At 39.2% G+C, this 13304-nt stretch overlaps 1 protein-coding gene across 1 annotated transcript in view; it reads right to left on the reverse strand.

Annotated features, from left to right (window-relative positions):
• LOC126089129 (DNA-directed RNA polymerase III subunit RPC1) overlaps positions 1–13304 on the reverse strand; it is a 217641-nt gene that overhangs the window by 54217 nt on the left and 150120 nt on the right. The window contains exons 18-19 of the mRNA XM_049906890.1: positions 13069–13237; positions 3999–4177 (exon numbers count right to left, since the gene is read on the reverse strand). Of these exons, the coding sequence (XP_049762847.1) occupies positions 3999–4177; positions 13069–13237 (348 nt within the window). The remainder of the gene's footprint in view (positions 1–3998; positions 4178–13068; positions 13238–13304) is intronic.

A 13304-nucleotide genomic window follows, 5' to 3' on the forward strand; every position in this document is an offset into this window, starting at 1 on the left:
GCAATCAGAAGCTGATGGTGATGTAAGTAGAATCTTTCCATTACCTTAATGAAACACAGAAAGGAATTAAAAATGAGAAAATTTCATCATAGATTATCATTTTGTAAGTACTTTTGTCAGATTATAACTTACAAGGTGCTGATAAAATTTTCTGTTGTTCATTTGTCGAACATGTGAATAATTTAAAAAATTTAACAATGACATAATTTCAAAGAAATGGGGCAGACCAAAATCGAAGCTTCACTATGAGCAAGATATCTTGAATGCTGGACTTGAGATACTGACATGAGAGATGATAAAAAAAACAAATGTATTGAAAAAAGAAAGTCATTATAAACAGACGGTAACATCACGGAAGCTACAAAATAATTTTAGTACTGTTACATCACTCCAATATCACAACTTTTATTCCTTTATACAACATGCCTTACAAAGTGGAAATTATATGAGCCTACATAAACCTACACTTTGTCAACAGATACAAATGCAGTGCTGTCTAACGTAAGCCACAGTTTGTGTCCAGTGTTACAAACAAACTGACCAACATTGATTAAGCGTAGCAAAAACCCCTTTTTGGCTATATTTCACCATAGGAGCATGTGGTGAGCTTTTCAGTGTTGTCACTAGGGCTTTTTAGGGTAAATTCTCAGGAATGAAAGAGTTTGAGAGTAAACATACTAATAGCAAAACATAACAATGCAACTTAGACAAAAGTGACAAAAGGACACTCATTTAGAATCTGCCATCAAAAAATAATGAGCTTCATAAGTGAAATCAATGAATAAATTGTTTGAACCTCAAGCTGTGCCTTTTATGAGCAGTGTGCATAGCTTGTGCATTTACGTATTTGCATCTGAACCCGGGTCTGGATCTCTGTTTTAATTTGTTATATACATTCACTGCAGCAAATACTTTGCAATGTGTAAAAAAATTTATCTGAAAAGGAAAGAACTTATCTCCTCCTCCTAAACCACTGGAGTGATTTTAACCAAACTTAGCATGCATATTCTTTACTGCCATTGTGGGGGTAATAACCATCTACCTAACATAGTTCAGGAAAACACTGAGATGCGTGAAAAACTGCAGCACGGTGTTTGACATTTAAATTTATTACTCCTTTGCTAATAATTCTATTCGCAATATATTTTGGAGTCAGTATCTACGTATGCCACTGAATGTACCTAAACAAATACACTTACTTGAAGAGACATGATGTCAACACTGAGATACCTGACGAAACTGCTGCATCGTGCATAAACTTTTAAAACATTTATTCTTTCCAACTATGACACTCATACAGTTGAGGAAAATTAAAGAAATCCCTGATACCTGGCAGCACTTTTGACAGCTTTCATTTGTAAAGCGCAAACGACTATAAGCGAAAACAGTAGCCGTCAACAGAGCTATGAAGAAGCTTTGCCACAAATATAGAAATATTTACAAAATCACATCGCAGACAGGAAAAGAAGCTGTGCCCAGAGTACAGAAACTGTCTAGAATCATGTTTCTTAATTTGGATACTGCATTTATACATTTGTAAATTATGTATATTTCTTTGTATGACTGTTTCATAATTTCAAAGATGCTTTCACAAATACATTAAAATGAATTTTTTTTATACTTCACTATAAACACAGTTCATTTTTTGTTTTCATTTCTAATACGAGGGTTGGAACTTTAATAGTGGCAACTATTTATTTACAGCTCATACAAAATAGATAAACATGTTTCAAAGTTTTACTGACCTTCAAAGTAGTCACTAGCATTGTGTACAAGCTGTTACCAGTGATGTGGAAGTCGTAGGATACTCTTAGCAATGCCAGTTGTGTTGACAGTTCGAATGGCGCGGTCTATTGCTCGACAAATTTGTAGCAGTTCTGAAGCGAATGCCGTAAAGTGTTTCCTTCAGTTTATAAATCTAGTTGAACTTACAAGGGCTTAACTCAGGGGAGTGCAGTAGGTGGTATAGCACTTAGCAGCCCCATCAGTCAAACAAATCAGTAACAGCTCGCACTGTATGTGCTTGAGCATTGTCCTGCAAAATGATGGTCAGGTCTTGCAGAAAGTGTCATCACTTCTGTCTCTATGCTGTTCATTTTTGGAACACAATCTACGACCAGCTTAGAGACAGACGAGATGACACTTTCTGCAGGACAATGCTCAAGCACGTACAGTGCAAGCTGTTACTGATATGTTTGACTGATGGGGCTGCTAAGTGCTATACCACCTACTGCACTCCCCTGACTTAAGTCCTCGTAAGTTCAACTCTGATAGGAGCCAACTTGTCAGTCTCTCTGCAAACACCTCTATCATGGATATTACCAAACCTAAGACATCACAACAGAAACCTAAATCGGTTTTCACTTATGCTTAAATAACATGATTCAAGTCCGTTTCCCTTTGAGTTATCCCACAATTTCGATATATATTATTCCTAGAACATCTCAAAGATCCACACAGATATAACAAACTCTGATCTCTATCGCATCTGTTTCTTTAGCATCCCTTTCCCTACAGAAGTTACCATGAACTTCACTGATGGACATATTAGTGCATGTTGTGATAATGCTTATTATGTTTTCATCCAAGAACAAATTCAGAATTTCTATTTCGGTCTTCTTTATACGAGCTTGATTTTTTGGTCCAGGCAAATGCGTAATAATATTACAGGATCTGCTTCTAACAATGGTAGGATATTTATTTTTCCTCTGTTTAGTTATTCCATCTTTCCCTAAAATAAATGCATCCTCTTGAGTTACTTCTTCCTGTAACTCATATTCATCATTCTTTGGCACTTCTTGTTCTGTTCCTGAATCGTGACCGCTTTCATGAACACAGTCCTCAGTCTCTGAGTCAGCACTATCACTGTGAGCAACTTCACCACTCAGCTCATTGAACCATTCGAACCACACATTAGGATCTCTACTAAACTCTGTCCGAGGTTTTTTTGCTTTTGACATTTCTTGCATAATCTAAAAATAAAGAGAATACCAGGTAACACGGAAGGCAACTGCAGTCCAAATTTACGCACATGAAAGATCGATTGACTCTAGTAAATCAATAAAATAATACAGACTTACTTTGTTTCAGATTGTGGCAGCAGAGCTCGCGCAGATGACTGGTGTCCTCAAGACTATAATAATGTTTCATAAACAATGTATCTTTCATAACTGAAAGCCAACAATGATTGGAGCTAACAGCTGGAGTGTTAACAGAAAGGTACTGAAAATGGCGCGATCTCAGTCCTGCCCTGTCAGACAAAATTGAGCGGGAAAGTCATGTGGATGATGAGTGTCATCCGTGCAAGCGACTGAGGGTTAATGACAGATCTCCACTCAGTGGAGACGCACAGCACACAAGGACACACGAAAGGGACAATTATCCAGCATAGTTATCAAGTTCTAGTTCTTGACAGTTTTTCTTTGCTACTGTTTATGAGATAGTCTTTGTCCCTGTTAAAGTAGGATATGCCTATGACAGTTCTGGAACAACATGTGTTCAGTGAGTGCATGGGACAGGTCTTGCACTATGGTCTCAAAGATATGATGAATGTGGCAAGAGGTAGGAAGTAGGAGGGCGATAAGGATAAACACCGAGGGAAGTGAGTAGGATTTTGGAGATGATATTCTTCATTTCAAGGCACAATGAAAAGTTGTCAAAGCCATGACAGGGGATGTGATTTTGCTAGTCTAGTGTGGGATTTTATTAGGTAAGATATTGTGTACTCCGTGTTTTTATTGGACCAAGGGTTCTCTCTGAGGCTTCTGTATAAAGTCAGAAATGTGTATGTTATTCTCATTAGTCACTAACAGACCTGGAGACTAACAAAATGTTTGAAAGCTCAGTAGATAAGTTTGTCCATTGTGAGTAACAATTGAAAACTGGAAACATTTTTATAATCAATGATCACAGAGTATTTGCCGCACGTTTTTCCCAGTGTTATGCTTGGTTTTCTTCATATTATTCTATTCACTGAACTACAGAAATGAGGTTTGTACCTGGTTCAATCTTAGCCCGCATATATTTATCACGACAGGTATGAAAGAATTCCACCAGCTGAGTTAAAGTTAGCCTCTCAAGTTGCATAATAACTGGTGGCACTGCTTGATCTGTTGCGCCAACACCCATTTTGTGCCTCAAGCGCGCTGTGCGCCTGGCAAAGCTTTCCATGAACTTCCTGAAACATACATAAATGCTGAACATTATGTATTCCATAAATTTCAACAAGGCATTTTCTGAATTAATTTACAGCATAATCAGATACATGTAAAATATGATGAAAAAATAGTGAGAGAGATAGAACATATATAAAGTTTTACACAAAAGTTGCTAAAAGAGGGGGATTTAATAGGCAATTATTTCACAGCTCATGCACGGTTTGTGTTGGGAAGACGCACATTTACTTCTTACTCTAGATTAATTTTCCTTAATTTCCTCTTAAGGTGCTTGATTTAGTATTCACTGTTTGATTTACAATTACCTATCAATCCCATCAGCTGAGTAATTAAATGTTGAAGCTCCTAAACTAACATTCAGTATAAAGAGGCCTGAGTTTGGCGAAAAATTGATAAAGGTAAATCTGGGCTTAACCGGAAGGTAGGTTTCAAAACCTCATTTCTTTACTAGGTATGGTCCAGATGGATGTAGTTAAGTTCTTGACTTCCTCCAGCATTTCAACTGAGTATAGAGAGATCTGCAGTTTAATGTTTCAATTCTGCTGTCTCTTCAACCTATCAGGACACATAAAATTAAATTTTTGATAACAACAGTTGTGTTAGTAGTAGCAGGAGCAGCAACAGTAACCACAGTAGTAGTACAGCAGTATCAAGAAGTCTTCTAAAGTTTTTGGGGGTGGTGTAGCATCTGAACAATTTTCACAGAAATCAAACTGCTGTTATAAGAGTCAAAGGACATGACAGGGAAGTAATATTTGAGCAAGGAATAATACAAAGTTCTAGTTTATCCTCAATGCTGCACAGTTTGTGTATTAGGAAGCCGTAAACAAATTCAAGGAGAAATTTGGAAAAGTAAGTAAAGTTCTGGGAAAAGAAATAAGAACTCTGAGGCCCATACTTCTGTCACAGATGCCCGGGGCTTCAAAGATTAGAAGAACAGAATAAATACTGTCTCGAAGTTATAAGATGCTGATCAACAAAAGTAAAAGAAATGGACTGGTGCACAATTGAATCAGGTGATGTTTGGGGAATTAGATTAGGAAATGAGACACTAAAATAACTAGACACATTTTGCTACATGGGCAGCAAAACAACTGTGACAGAAGTGAAGAGGTCATAAAATGCAGACAGGTGACAGCAAAAAAGAGAGAGAGAGAGAGAGAGAGAGAGAGAGATTAATTAAGATCTACACTGAACTGTAGTGCAACCTGATATGGAAGTGAAATGTGGATGATACACAGACAAGAAGAGAATAGAAGCTTCTGAAATGAGGTGATGCAGAAGATTAGATGGGTAGATTTAACAACTACTGAAGAGGTACTCATCAACTGAACTGGGGGAAGAAGAGGTTTATGACACACCTTGGCTAAGAGAAGAGATAACTTGATAAGACACACCTTGAGGCATCAAGGAATAGTTAATTTAGTAATGGAGGGAAACGTATGGGGTGAAAACTGTATTGGGAGACAAAAGCTTAAAGTAACACAGTTCAAATGGATGCATATAGCAATAGTTACGCAGAGATGAAGAGACTTACAAAGGACAGACTAGCATGCCGAATAGCACCAAACCAGTCTTCAGACTGAAGACCACAATAATAACATTGTATACTGGGAAGTGGTGGAGGGAAAGGGGGAGTACCACCAATAGAAATGTATGTACAGTGAATTTCTGGTACTACTTAGAAGCACTTATGCATGGCAAAAGAAATGTTATACAGCCACTGTTACTGTCCATAGCATCAATAAGCAGGAAACAAAACTGGAATGTAAATCAGATGACATCGAAATAAATGAGCTTCCAGGAGAATGCATCGATACAGCCTGCCATGAATCCCTCTCTTGTGCAACCGCTTCATCTAAGAGTAGCAGTTGCATCCTACATCCTCAGTTATTTGTTGGATGTTTTCCAATCTCTGTCTTCCCCTGTAGTTTTTATCCTCTACAGCTACCTGTAGTTATTACCTATTGTCGTAACACATCCTATTATCCAGTCCCGTCTTCTTCTCAAAATTTTTCAATTGTTCCTCTCTTCACTGATTTTGCAGAGAATCTCCTCATTCCTTATCTTATCTGTCCACCTAATTTTCTTTCTATAGTACCACATCTCAAACACTTCAATTCTCTTCTTTTCCAGTTTTTTCACAGTCCACAATTCATTACCATACAATACTGTGCTCTGTTCCAAACGTACATTCTCAGAAATTTCTCCCTCGTACTAAGGTCTGTAGACTTCTTTTAACCAAGAATGCCATTTGCCTGTACTAATCACCAATTTTCGTGTTAAACTTATCAGTAAACTCATTTATGGTATTATTTATTATTTTTGTCTTTCTTAAGTTTACTCTCAGTCCAAATTCTGAACCCATCAGACAGCACATTTCATTCAACAGGTCCTGTAATTCTTCTTTCTCTCACTGAGAATAGCAATGTCATCACTGAATCTTATCAACAACACCCTTTCACCTTGAATTATAATTTCTCTCTTGAACCTACCTGTCATTTACATTATTACTTTTTCAACTTGTAGACTGAACAGTAGGGTCAAAGATTGCATTCATGTCCTACACCCATTTTAATCTGAACAGTTTCTTTTTTATCTTCCACTTTCATTGCTCTCTCTTGGTTCTTGCTCTTATTGCATATTACCCTTCTTTCCCTAAACCTTGCACCTATTTTTTGCAAATTTCAAATATTTTGCACCATTTTACACTGTTTAATCATTTTTGTAGGTCAGCAAATCCTATAAATGTGTCTTGATTTTTCTTTAAGTCTTGCTTCCATTATCCGACATAATGTAAGAACTGCTTCTCATGCCTTTGCCTTTCCTAAAGCCGAACTGATAACTATCTGACAGATTCTTGATCTTCTTTTGCATTCTTCTATACATTAGTCCTCTCAGCAACCTGGACGCACAAGACATTAAGATGATTGTTTGGTAGTTTTTGTACTTATGTGCCCTTGCTATCTTCAGGATTGTGTCAACATTTTTCCCAAAGACTAGCGATACGTATTCAGTCTCATAGATTCTAAACATTAACTTGAATAGTTGTTCTATTGCCACTTCCAAACAAATGTTATCTATACTTTCAGCCTTGTTTGAACGCAAGTCTTCCAAAGTTTTGTTTAACTAGACTTAAGACTGTTTATTGTACTGTCTATCAGAATTATTGTGTTAGGATCTTAGGGACGCCCCGTGGCAAGATCATCAGTGCCCTTACACTTATCAAAACAAACAAATGTGAAGATAAACTAAAATTGTTGTGCACCCATGAACTTGAAATGAACACACAGTCACTTCATTTTGCATGCACAAAAACCAATTAGGAGGGAAAGTAGCCATACATAAAATTAAAACACAGAGGAAACAAAACGAAGAAGAGCTCAAAGAAAAGCACAGGGAAATGTGACTGGCTAACCACATACCGAAAAACTTGGGCGAGCCAGTCACCCTCTTGACACATTAAAAACATCTCCCTAAAATTTTGTTAAAAATGTTCGACAATTCACAAAATTTTAAAACTTGAACCACATTCGTTTGAACATTGCTTACAATAGAGGGCAGATGCATTGGCAAATCCTCCGTAGTCCAGTGGTTGGAAAATAAAACACAGTCCAATAAAATGTGGCACACAATGATCTGCATGCCACAGGCACCACACATTGTAGAGTTCCCTCACCGTGGTAAGAAGCCATGGTGGATCTAATTTTTGCTGTAAGACAACTGCAGGAACAGCATTATGAATATGGAATAGATCTACTAATGACCTTCCTGGACACTGAAAAAGCATATGATAGGTACATAGAAGCAAAGTATGGAAAGCCCTGGAGAACAGAGGAATAGCAAAACAGATTATTTGGAGGATAAGGGAAATGTACCATAGAAGTGTGAGCTGTGTGAAAGTGGGAGGAGAGAAATCAGCCTGGATTGAACAGAAGAATTGGCTTGAGGCATAAAGTGCACTTTTACCATTATTCTTCATTGTAGTGATGGATGATATAATGAGTACAGTAGCACAAGTAATTGGTGAAGGAAGGATGAAAACTATGGTGTCTGCAGATGATCTGATGATTTGGGGGAATAAGGAGGAGGAAGTACAGGGGCAGTTGGACGTATCAGAATGAACAGGACAAGAATATGGGATGAAATTTAGTATAAGTAAGAATGAGATGATTATCCAAACAAGAACGAAGAAGAGAGGAACAACTGGAATAACAATTGATGGAGAACAATTGAGGTGAGTGGAGAGTTTCAAGTACCTAGGAAGCCTGATACAGGAAGGTGGAAAAAATGGCAGAGAAATAAACAAGCGGGGGAGAAAAGCAGAAGCATTTCGGAAGAGTGTCAGAAGCCTGATATGGAACCAGGATGTATCCCAAATCAGTAAAAAAGTTATAAACCAGTCATACTATGTCCTGATCCTGACATATGCATCCGAAACCTGGGTTATGAAAGGAAGAGAGAAAAGCAAAGTACAAGCCACTGAGAGGAAATTCTTGTGAAACAGTATTGGACTGACAAAGATAGACAGGTTAAGAAATAAGAGAATTAGAGAGTTAACGCAGGTGGAACCATTACAGGAGGACATATAGAAATCATGGCTGAGATGGTATGGGCATGTTACGCAAATGGAGGGGAGGAGGATACCCAGGAGGATACACAAGGTGAAACTGGAAGGAAAGAGACCAAGAGAAAAGACTGAGAGACAGAAGGCTGAAAGGAGTGGAGGAATGCGTCCAGAAGAAAGGAGAAGACTGGACTGAGGTGAAGACAGAGAGATGGTGATAAGATGAAGAGGCTTAGGCTTATGTTCCAAACAGACCTGGACAGAGGCTGGAAACTGTCCAAGATGATGATGATCTATGCTGAGGATGCACAACTCATGAGATGTCATGAGGCTCTCCAAAAACCCAACTCTGAGGGCAAGTAAGATCAAGTCCCAAAAGACATGATGGGCAGTGAAGCCTCCCAGGAGGAGAAATGGTCAGGGGAGTTGTTCTATAAGACCTGTGAGAGCCTCAGAGTCTTTTGCATCTTGCAGAGATAAATACAGCAAGCAAACAGGATCCATGATGCGCATTAGTGACAAGCACTACAATCCCTTCCTTGGCCCTTTCCCCCTGACAGATCATCCTTGCAGTATAGCATATAGCCCTGTAGCACAGGGACATCTGTATCTTTAAAACGTGTTTCTTGTAAACACAAGCACAAGGAGTGTGCCTGTCTTAGGAGTTTCAGTTCCTCCACATGAGCCCTGATCCCAGTCAAGTTCCACTGTAGTATCGAAGCTATGCAGTAGGTGTGGTTTTAATTTACCCCCTTCTTTGCACTGGAGAGGTGAAGCACTTGTAGAGCAATGAGGAGTGGAGGAGCTGTCTGGATCCGAGGCATCTGACTCCACGATATCCTCCTAATCAGTCAGACATAATGGAATGACATCTGATGGGACCTGTCTGCGTTCGTTGCCCCACATCCACTATCCCCTGGGATGCCCATTCTTGCTTCAGTTCTGCTATGTCCATGTACATGATATCTCGGTGTGTGATGATGCCCTTACTGGAGTTGAGAGAAGTGTGCATCTCAACAATGTATCATATTCTCCCAGTTGCTTTGACTTATTAGTTTCGACCAACAATGAGCCACTACACAGTTCTTTGATAGATTTTAAGGTGCCAGCAAGGCCTTCCAAACCCTTATGGATATAGAAGGGGACACTTTTACAAATTTTCCCTTCTTCCTCTTTCTCACCAAAGAAACACATTGTTATTCACAGATCAATGAGCCCCGTTTCTTAAGTCCAAATTAATCAGCTAAATTGGTTGACTTGGGGGAAGGGCCCAAACAGCAAGGTCATTGGTCCCATTGGATTAGGGAACGAAGTTGGCTGTGCCCTTTCAAAGGAACCATCCAGGCATTTGCATGAAGTGATTTAGGGAAATCACAGAAAACCGAAATCAGGATGGCTCGACGCAGGTTTGAACTGTCGTCTTGCCGAATGTGAGTCCAATGTGCTAACCACTGCACCACCTCACTCGGTCCATTATCAGGAGGACTAGCATCTCTCAGTCTTTTGAATGAATGGGCGGAAATACTCCCAGGTGGTGCTCTCTTCCTGCTGGGAGGAAAGCTGACGATTTCGAGGGTTCCGTCTCAATCCCACAAGCAGCTAGGGAAATAAGGGTCCACTCAGACAGAACCCCGAGTGCCTGAGTAAGCCTTATACAACTGAGGTGTGGCAGGTTCCCCACACGTTGCCCGCTAACAACAGTTCCACCCCAACAGCCATGCATCCCATCAGCACGCAGCATGCCTTGAGATGGGGGAGGGTTTTATAGAGGTTTATTCCGTCCTTTCGATCTGGGTGGTCAAGCCAAGATCCCTGTTCTCTGAGACACACAACGTTCCACCGCAATGCCGCACGGTGGTCGCTGAAGCATGCCCAGAGCTTACGGTGACAGGGGACTGGTGGCGCTTACCGGGTCCCCAGCTCAGGAACCCCGTGAGCGCCAAGCCCGTACCGAACAAATGAATGCTGAGCCGCTGAGGGCATCTGGCAGAATTGTCTCCACTTTTTACTGCAATACGCTGAACTGCTGGAGTACAAAATGACAGGCTAAATTTACAAGTCATTTCCCATCTGATACAGTATCATATGTGTAGTAGGAGTTTGCGTATTTCACTTTCACCTGGGGTGTGAGTTGTTTTTAAAATTGTGCTCGGACACAATCATTGGGCCAATTCTGTTAGTCATCACAACTTACATTATTAACATGGGGAAGGTGGGCTGACAGAAATATAAATTGTTAAAAATTAAGATCTTCATCTCTACTCTTAACACTATGATGAGTATTGCATCACATATTAGGGCTTCTCCCCATTCCATGCCTGTACAAAGCACAGGGATACTGACTGCTTCAATGCCCCGTTGATGCTGTTATTAGTGTAACCTTGCCTTCACAGTCCCACAGAGGAGAACTGTATGGGATTTTAGCACACACCTTCCTTATTCACGTAATACTGGTTCTTCTAAATTAGTAAATAGGTTTTCATGAGATAGTTGTTGGTTATCTTCCTAAGCATCTCCCAATTAGGGTTTTCCAGCATTTTTGTGATGCTCTTCCATGGTCCAACAAACCTATGACCATTTGTGCTGCCTTTCTTTGTATACATAAAATGTCCCTCATTAATCCTATTTTGCATAAGTTCTGCACACTTAAGTAACATTCTACGACAAACCAAAAGAGTGTTGTTTTAAGTGGTCTCCTACGCACAATGATCGCATTTTGTCAATATACTACCAATGAATCAGAGTCTTCCACCTGCTTTAACTATAACTAAGCTTATGTGGTCCTTCCTTTTACATCCCTACATCTGTTACACCTCAGTATTTGAATGGGTTAACTGATCCTGTTTGTGACTTACTATTACTAGAGTCATAGATTACCACATTTTTGCATTTGGTGAAAATACAAATTTACTTTTCTAGATATTTCACACAAGTTGCCACTCCTTTCACCATTCTGAAGTCTTATCAGGATCGAACATAATATCTGTGCAGGCTTTTGCTTCTTCAGAGAGTACTTCATTACAGACAGCTGTATCATTTGCAAAATGTCTAAGGTCACTATTAGTATTGTCTGCCGGGTTATTAATATAGAACATGAGCAGAAAGGGTTCCAATGCTCTTCCCTGGAGTATACCTGAAGTTTTTTTCTGCATCTGTCAAAGATTCTCCATCTAAGATGATATACTGTGCACTCCCTACCGAGAAATTCTCAGTTCAGTCACAAATTTCATTTGATACCCCACATGGCCACCAATATCAATATCCAGAGGATTCAGGCCTTGCAGACCATGTGCAGCTTCCACAAACTGCTGTCATTCCTTTTTATTTTGTGCTCGCTTCCTTGAAGTGTCTTCAATCCACAGAGCTGTCAGGTCCTTCACCGGGTTGTCCATCCAACATTGGCATGGTTGTTCTATGGGGTGTCAGGTGTTTTGTTTCCCCTCAAGTGCTTTCTTCACCTGTCTTTCTTCTGGCGCCTCCTCATTTTTCCTCCTCCTTCTGCATTCTCCTTTATCTAAGATCAATCCCCATATTTTCCCCATCACTCTCCTATCAAATATTAATAGTTTTTCCGCACATGAGCATACAAACATTAATAGGTATTGTCGTGCCACAGAGTCAAATGAAGAAATGCTGCAAAATTTAACAATGGAAAATCCAACATAGAACACAACAATATTATGAAATAGATAGTTGCTACTTCCCATATAGTGGAGATGCTGATAATAGGCACAACAAAAAGACTAAGAAAATGAGCTTTCAGCCAATAAGTCCTTCATCGGAGATAGAAAATACACATACATACGACCACAGCATCTGGCTGCTGAAGCCACACTATTCTTTTTCTGACAGTCTTTTTGTTGTGCCTATCTGCACTCCGCATCTTTGTTATATGGTGAGTAGCAACTACCATTTCCATAATTTTGAAAAAATACAGCATCTGCTTGACTGTTCTGATCTGTGGTTTTTAGGATGTCTACTGAGAAAAGCTCATGTTGGATTTTGCACGATGATGTTTCTCGCATACATGCTGGCTTGCATCAGGTCATTCTGTTTGAGATACTTGTTATATTCTATTTCTTGAGTACTTGAGCAAAAAGAATCATGACAAATATTCTCTTAGAAGTTCATAAAATACCTCATTAAAACCAGAATACATATATTTTTGATATATTTGTGAGAACACAAAGTTAAGAAAAAGTTTTATAAACAGCAACCTCAAAGAGAATATGGATACAGCATATCACAGGAAGAAGTGGTGACACTAGCTTATAAGTTACTTTTATTCATCAGTAAATAAAAGAGTGATCAGCAGAATAGTTGTACCTTGACTCCTCTTTGAATTCATCACTACAGCCATCAAAATCATCTGATTTCAAAAGTTCCTCAGCAGCTTTTTTAATGCTGGGTCCATCAAGTGATTCCTCATCACGACATGGGCACTTTGCTCGAACATGATCTAACACACGCTTGAAATCCACAGGGCAATCCTTACCTGTAACAGTGAGATATACAATTATGAAAATAATAATGAAAGAATTCACAGACATAAAAATAATAAA

The sequence above is a fragment of the Schistocerca cancellata genome, chromosome 1, assembly GCF_023864275.1.
Source record: "Schistocerca cancellata isolate TAMUIC-IGC-003103 chromosome 1, iqSchCanc2.1, whole genome shotgun sequence".
Classification (NCBI taxonomy): Eukaryota; Metazoa; Arthropoda; class Insecta; order Orthoptera; family Acrididae; genus Schistocerca; species Schistocerca cancellata.